A 21698-nucleotide genomic window follows, 5' to 3' on the forward strand; every position below is an offset into this window, starting at 1 on the left:
CAGAGTCCTCTGAGATTTAAGGAATGGAATACGTCCATTTTCTGCCTCTGTACAGCAAATTGATCTGTATTTATTCTCACTTTCTTTCTTCTCATCTTATTCAAGGATGGTGTTTTTTTCCCCACATTCTTCTCTGACTCCACTTCCTTTTGTGTTCTGTTGCATGCTGATGCTGCTCTGCAAGCCATTTCTTTTCCCTATGTCCTGTCCGTTTGTAAACATTTTCAAGTACCTCCCACCTTATCACAAAAACAAGCAAGAAAACTTTTCCTTAACCCTATATGCCTTTTAGCTACGCTCCTATTTCCTTTCTTCTCTTCATGCACAGTTACTAAAAAGAGGTGTCTACTCAGGCTAGCAAATCGTTGGCACACATGTTTTCCATTATTGCTGTCTGTAGACATTCCCTATCAATCCCACACCCTTTTCCAAAGTCTATAACTGGCCTCCAAACTTTCTAAACATGTTATTCCAGGGAGTTGTTAATAACCAGAGTTGACACTTCATATGACACCTGCTTGCCATCTATGGAGCTTATTCTTGTCTTAATTTGCTCACCTCACTGCTCAATCAATTACAATACAAATTCCAACTTTCTACTTGTTAAATGCAATGGACTCCTTGTTTTAATCAATTTCCCTTCTTGAAATTCTCTCCAATCTTGATTTCTGTAACTCTAATTTGTTGCCATTGTTTTTAGGTTTTTTTCATCCTTAGTTTCCATTTTGGAACACTTTTCCTCTCCTGCTCCTGAAATGTTTACATTACATTACCCCTAGTCAGGGGTTCTGAACCCAAGTGAATTATTTCCTAGAGAATCCACTAACTAACTTAAGAGTCTCTGTGTGTGTGTGTGTGCAGTGTTTTATGTGTGGATATTTCTAACTACTGCATCTATAGCTTCTATCCAGTTCCTAAGAGGGCTAAGAATCACTGCTACTTTCTTTCTCTGGGTAATCTCACCCAAGCCCATGGGCAACCAGCATGACACAAGTGAGAGCTCAAAAGGGTCCAAGTCAAATAAACCCATGTTCATAGTTTGAACTTCCCTTTTAGAAGCTGTTTGACTAAGGAAACGTTACTTAACCTTTCTGAAACTTGGTTTGTTCAACTGCAAAATGGTGGAAATGACCCCTAATTTGCAGGGTTATTGTAACAAAGAGAGATGTCATTTGTAAAGCTCTTCGTGTTGTGTAGTGGTCAGTAAGTGGTAGCTATTACGATTCAGCCACAAACATCTGGGTCCTTCAAGAACATAAGCTTGTCAGCTTGCAGAGCCTCTCCTCCCTCATTTTAAAACAGGCTTCATTTTTAGGATTCTGCCTTAGTGAAGCAGTGAGGATGATGTGACTCATGCATTATAAATTAATTGACTCTCTGGGTGTTAGAAATCTGCTAGCATGCATTTATTAATGCGAAACATCTAGGACAGCTGCAGAGAGCACTGTCAAGTCCATCTTTGTGCACAATATTTGGAAAATCAGAATTGGGCACATATAAATTTAATCAGACTGAAAGATGTTTATAAATTGGCTTCCAGTATTTATCTGGAGCAATCAAAATAGCACACATTAAGAATGTTATTAAACATAGCAGAAACCAAATTACTCAATATATACAGTGTAATAAAAATTGGTAGGGCAGTAAAAATTGCCTGGGTATATGTTTTTAAAGCAATGGAAGCTGAGCAGGTCTCTTTTCAGAAGTATTCCGTATTTGTTTATTGTATCCTACTAAACATGTCTGTAAAACTGATCATTTACTTACACCTTGATTGCCAATCCTAATTCCATACCGGCTGGTGAAAAGGCTTGGATAAGCATGATGTTTTAGACACTTGACAAACATTTATAGTCAAAAGTGTAAGTTATTTATACAACTCCGTAAAATAATGCAGTTAAATTACAACCCAGATATTTTGGTTTGCAAAACAGCAAAGGATCCAAGGAACTCTGTGCCTAGCAGGGATCCCCAATTGATGTGGAGCCATGACCTCTTCTCATTGGTATTTAACTGTATAACTCTTATAACTCTCCTGCCCCTTTCTCTACTTCTACTTCCAAGTGATATGTGGCATACAGAAAGGTACATTTAAAACCCTTACTTACTGAATTTTTGAGAGCATATCTTAAGCATTTTGCAACATTCTTCCAAGTAATTAAAAACACCCTGAATTGGGAGAAAGTTAGAAACTGGAATTCAAAATCATTGACCTAGATCTTTGAGTAAATGACTAATATGGAAAAAAATTAACAACTTATGAGTTTAAAAGTTTTCTGCAGTTAATTAGTTATCATGTGACAATATATGGAAGCTAGTAAAATTCAGAGAAGCATTAAAAACTAAAATAATAAAAATGTTTACTTATAATCCTGTCATCCATAGGTAACCATTATTTTTGTACATGTTTTCTTTCTTCCTCTCTCCCTCTTCATCTCTTCTTTTCTTTTCCTTCTCTTTCTTTTTTTAGATTGATTTCTAACTATATATCTGAATAAATATATATATGCAAAAATTATATCCTAGAAAATATATAACCTGTATTTTGTATACTACAATATAAATAAACATAATATATAAATATATATAAACTTAATAATTGGAATAACACTGCATTTTTGTGTTATAAAGAAATAATCAGAAATATAGTCAGATATTTACAGATGCTCCTCAATTTATGATGGGGTTATGTCCCAATAAACCCAGAGTAAGTTGAAAATGTTGTAAGTAGAAAATGCATTTAATACACCTAACCTACTGCCCATCATAGTTTAGCCTAGCCTACTTTAAATGTTCTCAGAACACTTACATTAGCCTACAGTAGGGTAAAATCATCTAATGCAAAGCCTATTTTATAATAAAGTGTTGGCTATCTCATGTAATTTATTGAATACCATACTGAAAGTGAAAAACAGGATGGTTGTATGGGTACTCACCATGAAGTAACATACACAGAAGAATGCCCGCTGGTGAAGAATGTTTGAAGCACTGAACTAAAAATAATTGCTGTATGATGGAGATGCTGCACCAACAGGGTTATCAATCTCTCTGTCTTCTGAAAGGCTTGAGAATAGCAGGTAGAAGGGCATTGACACTTGTTGATGGTTTAGCAGGCACAGTGTTCTTCCAGAAGATAGCAAGTTTTGACTGTATGATTTGTTTCTTCTTTTCATCATATATTTCTCTTTATCGCAAACAAGAGCATCCTGTATCTGCCATCAGTGCTTGTGAATCTCCTGTAATTGACATCTGTTTCTCTGACTTCCAAAAGCCATTGCTAATGGTAGTAGCAAATATTTCTGCCAGTTTCTTTGCTGTGAACTTTCTTGGTGCCTTGGACATCACTTCTGTTTTCTCTGCCTCAACTTCTTTACTTCTTTCTTCCTCCAATTCAGTCAGCTCCTTGTTGGAAAGTTCTTCAGCCTCGATGCCAACAAGCTCATAAATTTTCTCTTTATCAATGTCCAATTCTAGTGATTTCCTAAGCACTAGTATATTGTTACTCTTTCATCAACAGCAGAATCTTTGTTAAAGCCTTTGAATGTGTTCACATATGTCTTCATAACTTTCTTCCAAATGCCGTTCATGCACTGCCGTGTGACTTCTTCCCTTGTTGCGGCGATGTTCTGGATAGAATTTAGAATGCAGCCAGATTTAGTTGCTCCAACAGCCTGCGCAAACGTCTGGCGTATCAATGTGCTTTGAACGCAGCTCTTGTGCCTTGGTGCATGGGTTGAATGAAAGCATTTGTGTTCAGCAGCAGATTCACAACATTTACATCAAGATGCATGTCACCGATATTCTGTGGAAGCCCTGGAGCATTGTCTAAGATTAGAAGAATCTTGAATGGAATGTTATTTTTCCTACAATATTCTCTTGCCTATGGAATAAAACAGTTCAAAAACCAGTCATCAAACAATGCTGATATCCAGGCTTTTTCTTTATGGTGTACAGTTGCTCACATTCTTGAATGCTCTTGGGTTCTCTGAGTGGTAGATTAGGAAAGACTTTAATTTGAACCCTGCAACACTTCTACCCCAGAGCAACATTTCCACCTCAAATTAAAGCCTTTCCTGTAACACCCCAAAGCAGTGTTACACAGCCTTTGAATGCCGTAGACCCTGACATTGGACTCTTGGTGAATGTATATATGCTCTGGCGCATACTTGCAGAATAAGCTCATTTCATTGACTTTAAATATTTGTGCTGGTAAACACTTGTCATCCACACTTACCCTACTCAGCTCTTCCCAAAAGCTTTGGTACCTTCAATATCGGCACTTGCTGTCTCACCACAGATCTTCATATTATGAAAATTATGATGCATTTCGAAGTGTTGGAACTGGCCATGTCTTGCTATAAACATTTGTATATATGTAGGATCACTGGTATACTTTTTGACCTTACAGAACAGACTTCTTACCCTAGCCTGAATCATCGGTAGGCTAAGTAGTATGCACCTCTGTATCTGGTTTTCCATCCACATGACAAGTAATTTTTCCATATTATCAATCAGCCCAGCTCTTTTCTTTGTGATGATAGTGGATTTAACCAATGCTGATGATTTCACTGCCTCACTGATTCACATCTTATCCTTTAAGGTGGTTGATATCATGGATCATGAAAGTCCGAACTCTCTTGCAATGGCCATTACTGGCTTGCGCCTTCATACTGGGCAGTTATCTTGAGTTTCATCTCAAGAGTAATTGCCTTCCTCTTCTTCTCACCAGAAACAGGAGACGGATGAGTGTTTTGCAGACATGATAGGACACAAAAATACAGAACACAATATCCAAAACATGCCAGCAACGCAGCACACAGTAGAGTATTGGTTGTTTACCTATGTGACTGAGTGGCTGACTGGGAGCTGTGGCATGCTGCTGCTGCCCAACATAATACAACAATACAACATAGTATTGCACCAGGTATCGCTAACCTGGGAAAAGAGCAAAATTCAAAAGCTTCTACTGAATGCGTATTGTGACTGCACCATTGTGAAGTCAAAAAGTTGTAAACTGAACCATCATAAGTTGAGAACCATTTGTATATAGAAAGACATAAACGTTATTTATAATAGTAAAAATCTGAATAAACCTCAGTGGAATATTAGGTATCCAATAAAATTTAATAATGCAAATTAATGAATGAGTCATTTTCTTTTTTATGTTCTGTATGTAAAATTTTTATAACAAAAATGCATGCGATAAAATTTTTTACTTATGTTCCACATATGAACATGTTAGTCATAAGAGAGAAAAAATAAATATGGTATTGTGTTAGAAAATATAATATTTTAAAATTAATGTGGCAACTTGTTGGCCTGTTTAAACATGAGTAGATTTTTAAATACAATTATATATTTATGAAAAGCAAATATCATGGAAGAAATCTTCCAAGTTTTGAATCTTTTCTTTTTATATTGAACCCCCCATAATAATCTCCATGCTCATTCTTACTCTCTGTCTCTTTCAAATTTTTAAAAAAGAAATATCCATCAGGTTTTAGATGAGCCACTTATTTTCCTCTGGAGTAGAATATGGCTTTTGCTTTCCAGCGTTAAAACCATTGAGAATTGTTTTCCAAAAGAAAACCTTAAATTGAAAGATTATTGTCTAAGTAATATTATTTGACTGCAGCTAACTTGCAGAATTATTAATATCTATGCTGTAGGATAGCACAACAGGCAATATAAATTATGAATAATGTTTATCTCAGTCAAGTGTATAAGAATCCTTGGAAGCAAGAGCAGCTTGTAGACATTGGGAGATTATGCAGTCTTTGCAAAGCCACTTTAAAATTAATATACATAATCCATAATGCTTTATGTTTTCAATTGCTTCTCTCTCTAGTATATCATTTACATATTAATTATTTTTAAAAATTAATTGATGCTTTATCTAAATTTGAATGAAATGAAGTGTTAGAATCAGATATATAACCTATTTTAAACCTCCATGCAACACTTACAGAGCATAATTTACAAAGTAGTTTGATATAATATTTTCATATTAATTGGATATGGAGACCAAATCAAACTAGAAAGTAATTTTTCTTCAAGATGGAACTCTCTTTTGTATTGGTAGGTGTATACATAGGCTCCTGTGGCCTTTGGCTGCCTCAGTTTTCTTTATTATCTGAATAAAATTCCACTGAGTGTGCATTATATGGTTTGGCTCTGTGTCCCCACCCAAACCTCATCTCCAGTTGTAATCCCCATAATCCTCACATGGCAAGGGAGGGACCAGGTGGGAGGTAACTGCATTATGGGGGCAGTTTCCCTTGTGCTGTTCTCATGATAGTGAATGAGTTCTCATGAGATTCAATGGTTTTATGAGGCAGTTTTCCCTGCTCTTGCTCACTCTCTCTTGCCTGCCACCATGTACGACGTGCCTGCTTCCCCTTCTACCATGATTGTAAGTTTTCTGAGGCCTCCCAAGCTATGTGGAACTGTGAGCTAATTAAACCTTTTTTCTTTATAAATTACCCAGTCTTGGTATATTGGGGTCTGGGACAGAACTAATAGGATATATATATATGAGTTTATTAAATATTAACTTACATGATCACAAGGTCACCCTGTCTGCAAGCTGAGGAGCAAGGACAGCCAGTCTCAGTCCCCAAACTGAAGAACGTGGAGTCTGATATTTGAGGGCAGGAAGCATCCAGTGCGGGAGACTAGGCCGATTTCTCTTTTTCATGTTTTTCTACCTGCTTTTTGTTCACTGGAAGCTAATTAGATTGTGTCCACCAGATTAAGGGTGGATCTGCCTTCCCCAGCCCACTGACTCAAATGTTACTTTCTTTTGGCAACACCCACACAGACACAGCCAGGATGAATACTTTGTATCCCTCAATCCAGTCAAGTTGACACTCGGAATTAACCATCACACTTGGGTATGTCTTTATAGCAGTGTAAAAATGGACAAATACAGTAAGACTTCCTTTTCAACATTGATGCATTTATTCTGCAGTGAACAGAAGCCAAGAGAACACTTTCTGGAACACTAGATTGAGAACTTACATTTTGAAAATATACCACTGTAATGTAAGGAGAGTAACCATTCTACTGGTTCTTTAAAAATATTATTGTCTACCCTCTTTGGGCTAGTCAAAATAGGCTCACATTTCAGCAGTTCAACAATTGTTTCAGATGCACCTTATAGCTTGGGGTCTGAGATATTGGAGAAGAAAATGCAAACATATTCACAGAGTTGAGGATGGGCAAGATCCCTACTCCCTGGGATCTTGTGTAGAATACATCTGTTCCACTAACTGGCACAGACTGTAGGTCAAACTGCAACTCTTGTAAGGCTAAGGGTCCCATTGAGAGGACAGGACCGGGCACAGTGGCTCACGCCTGTAGTCCCAGCACTTTGGGAGGCCAAGGTGGGTGGATTACCTGAGATCAGGAGTTTGAGACCAGCCTGACCAACATGGTGAAACCCCGTCTCTACTAAATACAAAAAATTAGCTGGGAGTGGTGGTGTGCACCTGTAATCCCAGCTACTTGGGAGGCTGAGGCAGGAGAATTGCTGGAACATGGGAGGTGGAGGTTGCAGTGAGCTGAGATTGCACCATTACACTCCAGCCTGGGCAACAAGAGCAAAACTCCATCTCAAAATAAAAGAAAGAGGATGGGATGAGGGACCAGGAGAGGGTTCCATGACAGGACTCCTATTGGCCCTCAAGACCTCCTGCCACCAGAACAATCCTGCAGCTACTCAGAGTCTTTTTGAGGTGGTTCTAAAGCTTTATCTGGATGCCTACTACAGGTCTTATTTTACAGGTGCTTTTCCTTTCACCTGAAAAGAAAAATAAACTTGACATCTCAGTGTGTAAATTTGAGAATTTTAAAGATAATGAAATTATAGTAATCATTTCAAATGATTGTTTTAGATGGCAAGGAATCCAACAATTCAAGAGAATAAAAACATCCAAATATGAGTGTACTAAAATAAAAGTAGTAGTCAAGCTTGGGTTTCTTAATGATGAGTTTCTGAGTTATTGAGGCAATTTCTTTCTAATTATCTTGAAACAGAGGTAGTACCTTTTAGAGTTGCATGAACAATACTAATATTTCCTCGAGTTTTTGTAGATGGACGTTTTGAATTTAAAATTGATCACAGTAAAGATGTATGTGGATCTGTTATCCTAATCAATATTTCAAAATAATAGTGTACTTTAAAACTACAACCTTTCTGTGCCTATCTGTGAGTGTGTTAAATGGGAGAGCAGCATTTGTCCTGTCTGAAAAGGAAAGACACAGATTTATGATGTATAAAAAAAGTATCATGTAGTGAAACTAATTGCCTCAGTCAGAGATCCAAATGAGTTTGTCAATTCAGAGCATTGTGTTAGCACTTACTAGCAACTATAATTGTGACAATGTTACAGGATCCTTTGGGTGTCACTTTTCCAGCTGGAAACCTTTGTGGCCAGTGGCGCCTTTGCTTGAGTTTTGTTCAGACCCACTGGGCTCATTCTGCCCACTTGGCCTGGCAGGCTGTGCTTGGCTTGTGCTACCGGCCTGGGTCCTATACATGCCAAGGGTGAGCCAGATGCCAGATGGTGAAGGGTGTGTGAATGAGTGCAGGGTCCGGCCACTGCACACAGCCAAGGTGCACTGGCTGCTGCAGTGGGGCGGGCAGCTCCAGGTGCTGTCACAGGTGCCAGCTCCATGCAAACCTGTGGCTGGATAAGACGCACTGCAAGTGGCTTCTGCTGCGGGCACCCATGTCTGGGCAAGGGGAATGTGGTGGCACCCAGAAACTTGGAGACACCAGAAACCACAAAGCCCCGAAGAGGGAGTCACAGCCCTGGCTCAGGGAGGCCCTAGGTCTGGGCTCCCTGAAGGGCCACAGCTCTTCTTTTTTACTGATGCTCGCAGCATGGCGAGTGAGGGGCAGGTGTTTAAGCTCTGTTTGTGTTACAGCTCTTTCAGTCTTGCCATTTGGTGGGTCTCGAGTTCTTTTCCTACATTCAGGAAGAATGAGGTACATGGACAACTGGAGGATGAGCAGGACGGAAAGGAGACTTATTAAGCAACAGAACAGCTCTCAGGAGACCCAAAGTGGGTAGCTCCTTTCTGCAGGCAGGTCATCCTGATGAGTGTCCAGCTCTCAGCAGAGAGGAGACCCAGAGTGGTGGCCCCTTTCTGCAGGTGGTAGTCCCCATGTCCGTGTGAGTCTGTCTGAGTCTGGGGTTTTTATGGGCTTCAGAAGGAAGAAAGTGAGTGCTGATTTATCCATGGGCAGCCATGGGCAGGCCTGGACCCAGAACTGGCAGTCTGGTCCCCAGGCTTCAGGCCTTTCCTGGCTTGAAGGAGGGGTTTCACCAGGGACCCACCCCTTTCTGCCTAGGAACCTGTCTGCCTCCCACCATCATCAACATGTCTTCCATGGCACCTTGGCTGTTCATGCCAAGGGGCATCTGCAGGCCTGCACTGCGCTGCCCTTAGCCCCACTGGCCTCCATTCTGTTCTCATTGGCACTTAAAGTCAGGAGGTGGCTGAGGCATTGGGGGGCTGCTATATCAGCACCGCCCTGATTATGCAGACACCCAGCTTGGTTGTGACAGTGTCTGGGCTCAGCCACAACTTTGCTCTACCCTGGAGCCGGCACTGGAAGTGGGGAGAGGCCAGAGAGTGGGAGCAGGCACTTCTAAGTCTACAGGGGCAGAAGGGGCTTCCCAGGCTCCCTAAATGCAGGGAATTCCAGGGTCTGGAGCCATGGCTGGGCAGCTGCAGCTGCCCCCAGAACTGCAGGGCACCCGTCCCACCAACTCAGTAGGGGGCAGAGATCCTGCCTGTTCCTGCCCCCGCTGGCTTCATGGAGCACACGGTCCTGGCTGCATCTCCTCTGCTGCAGCCAGCATCTTCACAGCAGCCACTCCAGATGGGCCGCTGCTGCCATCAACAACAGTCCAAAAAAGAATAGTTAATATTGCTCTTTAGTTGCCTAAAGTAATGCATACTCCTGTGACAGGTCATCTCATTTATCATGTTCCATTGTGGCTTACTTGCATCGCCAAACTTTCAACCTCCTTTGAATACTTTCCTGTAAAATATCAGCTACTGGCTGATTGTTTTCCACTTTGCTGTTCTTATGACCAGTTTTTAAGATCAGCTCCTCCTGCTGTTTCTTCTTCTTCCTGCTGGTACCTAAGCTGCCCTGAGAGCATTGCATTTAACTGTTGATGTACAGTGAGTCAGTGACCGGGAGCACTCAGTATTCTCCACTTTCTCGTGTATGTTCCTGACTTCAGTATGTCTGTGACTTAACTGTTTCACTTGGCATGGCTTTTGCGTTTAATAGATTCAGGTTTTTATTTATGAAGCATTTTGGTGATTTGCTTGGGAAAAACGATCTTTTCAGGAATTCTATTTTTAAAAAGGCAACTTACAGTAGTTATAAATTATAAATCGTAATTTATAACTACTCATTCAGGGTGTCCTTTAGAAAAAGTTAACCTTCCCAGTTAATTATCAATAGTGGTCACTACCTTTAAATTACAATTAACTAGAAAAATACTCAGTAGTGAATGAAAATATTTGTATTAATAAAACTACTCAGAAGCAGCTTAAGGAAATTCTGAGATGTTTCTTTTTGATTAGTCTGGGGCAAAGTCTTTATCATCACATGCTGTCAGTCACTACGAAGTTTCTGAGACACTCTCCTGCTCTCCCTCTATTCCACGGCTCCTGCTCAGAGCAGATACCATTACCATATCCCCAGAAACCTCTCCTCTGATCATGGCCCTGGTTTTGCCAGATGGCTCTATTATGACGACTGCAAGACTTGCACTGTCAGATTGTCTTTTTGCAGGTAGGTGCCTGCTAGTGAATAGATTGTTACATCCTAGTGAGTGAGAGGACCTGGTGTAGGCAGTCCTGGAATCTCCTAGAAGAGTGGTAAGGCCTGTGTTGTGTATTCCAAGTTTTAGATCAGAGTTACTGAATTCGTTACATTGTATGCTTTGTTTCTGTGGGAAGCTTCTCTATCAACCACTTCCTCTTTTCTCTCCTTTTCCTGTTCCCTCCCCCAACACACACGCCATACACCCCTGAAATTCATATTATACATTAGAGTAATCTGAGTTCCTTTAGTGCTATAAACTTTCCAATGCCTATATAGATGTCAGTTTTTAGTAGTAAACAGTCATTTATGGCTGTTTGTTCTATCACTAACATAAAATCCATAATGCAATATATATTTTATATAATAGCATATAAGTGTATGCACGCATCGTGCCACATCATTTGGTCAGTGTAATGGCAGGAATGCGACATATTAAAGATGGACAGGAAAAGTCTGTCACTTGTAGAACAACCACAGGAGTCTGAAAATATCACAACTATACTAAACAAATTTTCGTTTGAAGAAATTCTTCCTGGTTTTACAGAATCCTGCATTTTAACTTTCACATAACACATATAAGAGATGTAATATATTCTGGGATTCTATAAAATATTCATGTTCGTGGTTTTTTTTTTTTTTTTTTTTTTTTTTTCTGAGACAAAGTGTCACTCTATAACCCAGGCTGGAGTACAGTGGCACAATCTCAGCAAACTACAACCTCTGCTCCCCGGGCTTGAGTGATTCTCTCACCTCAGCCTCCCGAGTAGGTGGAATTACAGGTGCGTGCTACCACGCCCAGCTAATTTTTGTATTTTTAGTAGAGACAGGGTTTCACGATGTTTTCCAGGCTCGTCTAAAACCCCCGACCTCAAGTGACCCGCCCACCTCAGCATCCCAAAGTGCTGCGATTACAGGCATGAGCCACCACGCCCAGCCACATATTCACATTTCTGAGTTTGCATTAGTTCAAAACATCAGAAAGACCAAAAGCTTAGAGCTGAGGGGAGTTGGTGGGGGGCGGGGCAGGGGAAGAGTGCACAAGAGTGACCACATGTTTGTAATTTCACCCAGTACATGGATCTGGAAAGATCCATAGTTACATGTAAGTGGTTCTTAGGATAAAACCTTTGTAGCCAGCCTAGGCAACATGGCAAGAACTCAAAAAAATTTTTTTTTTTTTTACAAAGTTAGCCGGGCATTGACAGTGGCATGTGCCTGTAGTCCCAGGTACTTAGGAGGCTGAGGTGAAAAGATCACTTGAGCCTGGGAGGTCAAGACCACAGTAAGCTGTGATTGTGCCACTGCACTCCAGTGTGGGCAACAGAGTAAGACCTTACGACAAACGAACAAACAAAAAACCTTCATAATGTCTCCACAGAAATCTTCTCTATGTTTAGTGCTGATTTTAGAGCTATTATCCTCAAGAAGCTTTGCTGAACTGGCTTCTGTATATGTATCAGTTGCAGGAAGGAGTGCTTACTGGTCCTAGGTATGCTTCTGGAAGCAAAGATTCATGCTGTGGCAGCCCTGGAGTGGTTGGGAAGTTTAGAGTGTTACCAGCTTGAAGAATGCTCTTGTATCATAGTTGATTTGAACAAGTCTGTATATAACTGTCAGCTTAAACTTCTAGGCTGAAAGGCAGAATGACCTGGTAGAAAATACATAAATTTTGAAATCAGATTTGGATTTAAACTCTGGCTTTTCTATAAGTTTGTATAAGTTGTAACCTTTAGCTTATTTCTCTGAGCCTCAGTTTCTCCATCTGAAAAATTCAGGGCAGTTATGAGGAATAAATGGAATAGTATATCCAAAAGTGCCTGGCACTTGGTAAGGAATTAATAAATATTATTCTCTTTCTCTCTCTTTCCACTACTGGAAAGTAGAGGATTGGGGTGAGTAACATCTGCAGTGACTTGGTTTGGCTCCCCTTCCTAGTTTGACCTGCCAACTACATTTTCAGGCAAAGTTCTTGGAAATCATCTGTTCTATCCCCAGTGAGTTAGAGAACAAGTGCCTAAGGAAATTGCAAGCCTGGAGAGAGGCTAAGAGAGATAGTTCCCGGGCCTTCTCTGGGAGCTGTATTAGCTCCACACTTTCCTGTGTGATACTTGGTGCCACACAGCTGAGACAATGAGACTGCACATTATTTATTTACTTTTTAAGATTTCGTAACTCAGTGTGAACATTTTCTTTAATCTCATCTAATACAAAATCCAGTTGGAGGTTATAAGAAGTTGATATGTAATCCATACTTTTATTCACAGGTGATTGATCTTTAGCTAGAAGCATTTACAGTTATACTGCTTTGAAATTTTTGATCAGCTTAAACAAGAAAATGACATTTAAAATAAATTAGATTGGACAGAGGTCACATAATCTATTGACTGTGTGAAGAGTTAGGATGCGTGATCCAAAGGCCTCTCATATCCTTTTAAAATGTCCTTAGGCTCAGTTATGCAAAGTAAAAGATAAAGGTTTATTTTTTAAATTAACTTAAAATGTTATTGAAATAATGAGAAATTAAAAGACTTGATGAGCTCTAACACTAAAGTATCTGCATTTATTTTTTTAAAATGTAACTCTGTCATGTTTGAATATGTAGCTCGCAGTCTGTGCTTTGAATAGCTCATAGTTTGGGCTCATAGCCTGTCCTGGAAGACTCTTCCTTTAAGTAACCCCTTCATCACGATAATACTAGGTATGGTATTCCTTTCACCTTCTCTTTTTCCAATTAAATTTTAGAGCACGCTAAAACCCTGGAGTCATTCTGGAGTTAAATAGACTATAATATCAGATTTTAGATAAATAGCATAAAGTAAAACTAGTAGGATGTGATATGAGTTTTTTAAAGCCACAAGTGAAATTTATCAGTAGTTAGGGTATTATCTTCAGAAATATTTGCAAATATTTCCAGAACTAGTTTCAGTTTTGGTAGTGAAAATATTCACTTAGGATACAATTTTGTAATTGTTTTTCTTTTTCTTCTTCTTTTTAATTTCAGGGTCAGCCTGGGCCTCAGGTAAGATAATTCTTTTCTGGCAAATAATTATTTTCAATTTAGAATTTTTCCAGTGTGGAGGTCTTTCTGCAAATCTTTCAAAAGATATAAAAAAGCTATGAACTGGTAATCATGACACCACACAGTAGACCAAATATTTCCCGGGAGTAAACCCTTGGGGCCTCTTCAGGGTTGTGTGAGCCACATCAGCTGTTGGGCCAGATGGCAGATTTAACAACGTACTATCATATAAAGCAAAACTCTTAACTGATCTGAAACAGTGCCACAGGACTTTAATGTAAGACAGCATGACATAAAAGTCGAGTCTGAACTGGTTTGCATTATGTACTGATTAATCGTGTACTAATAATATTGTGAATCCCTGCAGACTCTGATTATTTAGACTGTGATCCTACCAGCTACTTTTGATTCATTACAGACAGATATTGAATTTTTAATTTAGAAACAACTGCCAAAGACATGATTTATAATTAAGCATGAATGCAGTCAACAGAAAATCTTACTGAGCCCTAAATCATATTGAAGAAAATAAGCAAATTTTAGGAAGGGGAGGAATGTGGTATGAAGACGGAAATACAAAAGAAGAAGTGAGTTTTCAGAAATGAAAAGTCAGTACAAAAAACTCAAACAACAAATTCAATATCAATACTAATTATAATCCATAGGATTCTATAGAGAAGAAAATGCAGTTATTAATGTTTTACTTTTAATACTCCAGTGCCTATAAATAATATAATTACTTACAGAACTCATCTTCCATCGCTTTCCCCTTGATGTACTGAATGCTATTTCTGCCTTAGATTGTTTCACAAATAAGCCATTTTCATGATAGCTTTGTAGTCAATATCATGAATTATCTATTGTGTGCTCCACCTCATACCAGATCACAAGAATATTATTTATGGTTTGTATGATCTCTATATATAGATGTCTAATGAAACAAAAAATTCCACATACTTCAGTAAACAAGTTCTTTTCACACCAAGCTTATGAGAAAGTTTGACTTTTAATTAATTTGTATTGATATCTGAAAATACCTATATTCTCATCATTTGTGATTTTCACTCTTGTATTCCATGTTGGTTCAAGGTAATTATTAATGGAATAAAACCCATAGGAGAAAGTTATAGCTTGTTTACTAAATTTGAAATAACCGTATTATAATGGAATGAAGACAAGTAAAAGGTGTTTTGCATGGTTTCTTTTGTTTTTTGGGGGGTTTTGTTTTGCTTTTTTTTTTTTTTTTTTTTTTTCTGAGACGGAGTCTTGCTCTGTCACCCAGGCTGGAGTGCAATGGTGCAATCTTGGCTCACTACAACTTCCGCCTCCTGGGTTCAAGTGATTCTCCTGCCTCAGCCACCCAAGTAGCTGGGATTACAGGCACCTGCCACCACACCCTGCTAATTTTTGTATTTTTAGTGGAGATGGGGTTTCACCATGTTGGCCAGGCTGGTCTTGAACTCCTGACCTCAGGTGATCTGCCCGCCTTGGCCTGCCTTCCAAAGTGCTGAGATTACAGGCATGAGCCACTGTATTCAGCTTGCAGGTTTTCTTTTATTTGATGCTTACAACAGCCTTGGAAAGTATTATTACCCTACGTGTGTGTGTGTGTGTGTGCGCACGCACGCACGCGCATGCGCGTGTGTGTATAAACATACAGAAACAGAAGAGATAAATTACTCACGTGAATAACACCATGAACTGGGAGCTAAACTGAAGTCTGTATCTAAAACCCTCATACTTTGTAGTGCTCAGCCCTTGAGAGAAGGTGGTGAGACAGCCGATGATAAAAGAAGTTGAAGAGTTGATTTTGAGAGATCGTAATCTTTAACATACTTTAATTATTAATAGGATCTCTGTCTTAGCTGTACCTTCTTTCCTGCATCCCAAAGCAGTTCTTAAGAAATTGAGCATAAATAATTTATTTGAGAGATGATCCTAGAAAGCATCATGAGAGAGTGGAGAAATGACATAGGGAAGGCAACAACACCAAAAAATGGGTGCCTCAATTTGCAGGTTACTGTTGTGGACAATTGGGGCTCAATCCTGCTGAGGAATCTTGAGAGACTGTGTAGAGCATGTTGCAGAATCATCCCAGAGAGGGACAAGGAAGTTGATGGATTTATCCACTAATTTCCCTGCCTTTACTGTTGAGGGTCGCAGCTGGGTGCTGGCTTTTCAGCACTTCTGGCCTGCTGTGAAAGCAATTTAGGAAGCCATAGCGACGTATGGGACCTGTATTCTAGCACTGTCTTAGAGCAGGTAGTGGTGGACAGGCACCTACATGTGCCACAACATCCAAGTGTACGTGTCTTATAGACAAGACAGAGTAGAAAATTCAGATATGAATAGAAAGACTTGGGAAATTAAATATAAAGGCAGCATTAAATGCATAGTAATTAATAAGATACTAAAGAGAGTAACTGTAAAAAGAAAAACAGTCATAGTAAATCTTGAGTATACAGCCACAGTTAATAAACAGAAGAAAGATCATAAACCAACATTGGAAACCAAGAATGGACAGGACCAGAAAAACCGTGGATGATGGTGGCTGAGAATGAACGTATATCATGACACTTCAGAACACCTTCACATAAGGTCCTATATTTACTATGGCTCTGAAGAAACATAGTCTGCCTAACTGCCTATGCTGGAAAATGTTGAAAATTTGCAAGGAGGTTGGAACCAGCATTTTCAAATGGTCCCATTCGAAACCTGCTCTGGTTTCCTTTGTTTTGGCTACCAGTTTGCCTTGAGTGGATGTGAAATCTTATGATCATTTAGTTTAAAATGTCTTCCTCACATCACAGTAAAAGGAAGTCAATAAATTGAGGAAGGATATTTATTGACTTTTCCCTCATATGAGGGAAAACATGAAGCCAAGACATACCCTCACATAATCTTTCCACAGCTCAGAAAAGAAGTGAAGAGTTGTTGTTGTGTACCCAAGAAAAAGCCTGGCCTACCTCTTACGCCTACATCATCATAATATTTTTCCAAAGAAACTTCCATTGTTAGATTTGAAATTAAATAACTCTTCATGAAGTTTTGCATTTGGTGCTTGATAGTCACTAGCTTTTCTCTGATACTCTTTAAATTATAGATGAATTTTGTATAGGCTCTTATCCATCTGTATATTTTGTTTTCCCTATTACCTATTGTAATGTGCTACTTTCCTAACCCCTGCTCTGCTCTTGGGAAATTTTCTTTTACAAAAAACGTGGACCTTAAACTGACTTTTAAAAAATTACTCTTCAGCAAAATTAGTTTTATTTATTATTTTTTTAACTTTTATTTTAAGTTCAGGGTTACATATGCAGGATGTGCAGGTTTGTTACACAGGTGAACGTGTGCCATGGTGGTTTACAGCACAGATCATCTGATCACCCAGGTATTAAGCCCAGAATCCATTAGCTATTCTTCCCAATGCTGTTTCTTCTCCAAGCCCCCACAGGTGCCCAGTGTGTGTTGCTCCCAAGCCCCTACAGGTGCCCAATATATGTTGCTCCCGACAATGAGTCCATGTGTTCTCATCAATCAGTTGCCACTTATTAATGAGAACATGTGATGTTTGATTTTCTGTTCCTTAAATAGGCTTTCAACCACAAAACAATTTTTATCTATCATAAATATGAGCACTTAGAAATGATACATGTAGTAGATTTGATTATAAATATCTGCAGCAGAGTTTTTGTATTTTATAGTTATATCTTACATTAACACCTTACTATAAGCCTACTTTTTCTTTGAGTAAATTTATATAAGCTGTACATTAAATCTGTTTAGCATAGATCTATAAGGTAAATACATATAGTGTATTAATGAGCAATATGCATTTTAAACCCAAATTAGAGGGTGAACGCGATGGCTTACACCTGTAATCCCAACACTTTGGGAGGCTGAGGGAGGCGGATCACTTGAGGTCAGGTGTTTGAGACCAGCCTGGTCAAAATGGTAAAACCCCATCTCTCCTAAAAATACGCACACAAAAATTAGCTGGGTGTGGTGGTGCACACCTGTAATCCTAGCTACTAGGGAGGCTGAGGCAGGAGAACCGCTTGAACCTGAGATGGAGGTTGCAGTGAGCCAAGATAACTCCACTGCACTCCAGCCTGGGAAACAGAGTGAGACTCAAAAAAAAAAAAAAAAAAAAAAAATTAGAAAGTTGTTATGGGTTTTTAAGTTGTTGAAAGCTTTCGTTTATTTGATCAAATTTTTCTTAAAATTTCCATGTTCTGTTTACTTGGCTCACTGAAAATTATCCTTTTCACATACAGTATATGTCTAGTAACAGGAACTTGAAATTTTGTCTTTTCTTTTTTCCTCTTCTTTTTGTTGACTCAAAATGATACCTACTTTTTTCTTAAAATGTCAACCCTTTTGATTTCTTTGATTTTATAAGATTTCTCACCTAAAATGTCAAAACTTTTTTGTTATTTATGTACAATTCAGTATAACTGGCCTGATAATTCTGTTCCTTTCCAGCTCTGGGTCTCCCTAGCACATGCTGTTAGCTGTGGGAAAATGGAAGGGTATGGACATTGCCTAAACTTCTTCTTTCACTCTCCGTCTTCTTTTGCAACTAGTTAAGGAAAACAGCTTGTCATCTGTGCAAGGTTTCTACAAACAAATTCTTCCTTAGCCAACCCTTAAATCCACATTTCCCACCCCTGCCTGAGTCATAGCCGTGCCATTCAGACTTTTCTTAGCCAGCCTACTGCCACCGAAAATCTACACTTCTGACTTTCAATGGATTTTTCATTAAGACCCTATTACTAATAATGGTCTGATTCTATTGTACAATGGGGATTTCTTTTAGGTACTTTTAAGAATAGGCTTTTGTGGATTAGGCTGGGAAAAGAAACCATATTCATATTGTGATTCCTATGGTAAGATATAATTAGGTTTCCAAACAAAATACTTCCTCCAAAAAAGGGTTGTAAATGTTTAAGTTGGGGGATTGATATGGTTTAGACCTGTGCTCCCACTCAAATCTCATGTGAATTGTAATTCCCAATGTTGGAGGTATGGCCTGATGGGAGGTGATTGAATCATAGTGAGAGATGACAATGTGGTAGCCATCCTCGCTCGCTCTTGGCACCTCTTCGGCCTGGACGTCCACTCTGGCCACACTTGAGGAACCCTTCAGCCTACCACTGCACTGTGGGAGCCCCTCTCTGGACTGGCCGAGGCCAGAGCCGGCTCCTTCTGCTTGCAGGGAGGTGTGGAGGGAGAGGCGCGGGTGGGAACCGGGGCTGCTACACTTAAGGGCCAGTATGAGTTCCAGGTGGGCGTGGGCTCCAGGGACCCCACACTTGGAGCAGCCGACTAGCGCCGCTGGCCTGGGCAGTGAGGGGTTTGGCACCCGGTCCAGCAGCTGCAGAGGTCACGCCAGGTCCCCCAGCACTGCCGGCCCCCACACACTGCTCTGGAATTCTTGCTGGGCCTCGGCCATCTCCCCCTGCGGTGGGCTCCCAAACAGCCTGAGCCTCCCCAGTGGGCACTGTCCCCTGCTCTAGGGTGCCCTGTCCCACTGACCACCCAAGGACTGAGGAGTCCAGGTGCACCAGTCTGGTGGGCAGCTCCACCAGTGGCCTTGGCTTGGGAGGGATCCACTAGGCGAAGCCAGCTGGGCTCCTGAGTCAGGCGGGAACTTGGAGAACTTTTATGTCTAGCTAGAGGATTGTAAATGAACCAATCAGCACTCTGTGTCTAGCTCAAGGTTTGTAAATGCACCAATCAGTTCTCTGTCTCTGGCTGATCTAGTGGGGACTTGGAGAACTTTTATGTCTAGTTAGAAGATTGTAAATGCACCAATCAGCACTCTGTGTCTAGATCAAGGTTTGTAAACACACCAATCAGTGCTCTGTGTCTAGCTAATCTAGTGGGAACTTGGAGAACTTTTATGTCTAGGTAGAGGATTGTAAATGCACCAATCAGCACTCTGTGTCTAGCTCAAGGTTTGTAAATGCACCTATCAGTGCTCTGTGTCTAGCTCATCTAGTGGAGACTTGGAGAACTTTTATGTCTAGGTAGAGGATTGTAAATGCACCAATCAGCACTCTGTATCTAGCTCAGAGATTGTAAATGCGCCAATCATCACCCTGTCAAAACGGACCAATCAGCTTTCTGTAAAATGGACCAATCAGGAGGATGTGGGTGGGGCCAGATAAGGGAATAAAAGCAGGCTGCCTGAGCCAGTAGTGCCATCCCACTGGGGTCCTCTTGACACTGTGGAAGCTTTGTTCTTTTGCTCTTTGCAATAAATGCTGCTGCTTGCTCTTTGGGTCTGCACTGCCTTTATGAGCTGTAACACTCACGGTGAAGGTCTGCAGCTTCACTCCTGAAGCCAGCGAGACCACAAACCCACCAGAAGGAAGAAACTACAGACACATCTGAACGTCAGAAGGAACAAACTCCGGACATACCATCTTTAAGAACTGTAACACTCACTGTGAGGGTCCGTGGCTTCATTCTTGAAGTCAGTGAGACCAAGAACCCACCAAGTCCAGACACAATAGGGGTGAATCTTTCATGAATGGTTTAGCACCACATCCTTCGTGCTGTCCTTCTGATAGAGTTCTCATAAGATCTAGTTGTTTAAAAATATACGTAATACCTCCCTTCCCTCTCTCTCTTGCTGCTGCTTTGACTTTGTGAAGTGCTGGCTCCCCCTTTGCCTTATGCCGTGATTGGCAAGGAAGCTTCCTGAAGCCTCCCCCAGAAGCAGAAGTTGCTATGCTTCCTGTGCAGCCTGCAGAATCGTGAGCCAATTGATCCTCTTTTCTTTGTAAATTACTTAGTCTCAGGTATTTCTTTACAGCAATGCAAGAATGGACTAATATAGAGATTGTGCATCCTTTAAAGCTTATTAAAAGATTTGAACAGAATTGTAATTAACAACTTGTTATTCACGTGCAAGTGTTTATGTCAGGGTGAATTGTCTTGCATAGGTTCAACATTCTCTTTGTTAAGCTGTTCTTGCATTGCTATAACGAAATACATGAAACTGGTAATTTATAAACAAAAGAGATTTAACTGACTCATGGTAGTGCAGGCTTTACAGGAAGCGTGGTGCTGGCATCTGCTCAGCTTCTAGGGAAGTCTTAGGAAGCTTGCAATCATAGTGGAAGGCAAAGGCGGAGCAGGCACATCACATGGCAAAAACAGGAGAGAGAGAGAGAGAAGGTGCCACACACTTCAACACCCAGATCTTGTGAGAATTTGCTGTCTCGAGGACAGCACCAAGTGGATGCTAAATCATTAATGATAAATCCACCCCCATGATCCAGTCACCTCCCACCAGGCTCTACCTCCAACTCTGGGGATTACATTTCAACAAGAGATTTGGGTGGGGGCAAATATCCAAACTCTATCGTTCCCACATCATCATATTCATAGTATTTATATTATACAGTGCAAACTCCTCCTTAGAGAGTAAAAAAAAAACATTCAAATCTACTTGTATATCACACGTTATTTTGTAAAGCCTTCCAGATTAATAAGGTTTTATTTTGCTGACTGATGGTAAAAAGGGAAAGTGTCTTTTATTCAGTGAGTGGTTCTGATCATCTTCCTAAAGCTGAAGACAGCATAGATTGTTGAGAATTGCTGGGACTAGAAAGCTAAATGGCAGCAAATTCTTTTACAGTCATAGTATGAAATTAAATAAGAAAGGAGACCTCAGGGAAGAGAGGTGAGTCTGCATTTACCTAAATGAATGAGAAAATGGTTCTTGACAAGGGAAATGAGATGGTGAAAGGGTATTAGAATTAAAAAAGCAATCCTCACAGCTGTGGTTAAGATGGAAAAGGGGCCAGGGAA

General features: G+C 40.1%; 1 protein-coding gene across 29 annotated transcripts in view; it reads left to right on the forward strand.

Moving 5' to 3' along the window:
* The window catches only part of COL25A1 (collagen type XXV alpha 1 chain), a 505896-nt gene that overhangs the window by 288367 nt on the left and 195831 nt on the right, over positions 1–21698 (forward strand). For 27 of the 29 annotated variants that reach the window (XR_001902741.3, XR_647184.4, XR_647185.4 and 24 more), the window contains exon 5: positions 13857–13874. The exons of the other annotated variants lie outside the window; for them this stretch is intronic. Coding sequence is in view for 23 of the 27 variants with exons in the window: in XM_021938695.2 (XP_021794387.2) it covers positions 13857–13874 (18 nt within the window). In the remaining 4 variants the exon portion in view is untranslated. The remainder of the gene's footprint in view (positions 1–13856; positions 13875–21698) is intronic. 29 annotated transcript variants of the gene reach the window in all.

The sequence above is a fragment of the Papio anubis genome, chromosome 3 (genome assembly GCF_008728515.1).
Source record: "Papio anubis isolate 15944 chromosome 3, Panubis1.0, whole genome shotgun sequence".
NCBI lineage: Eukaryota > Metazoa > Chordata > Mammalia > Primates > Cercopithecidae > Papio > Papio anubis.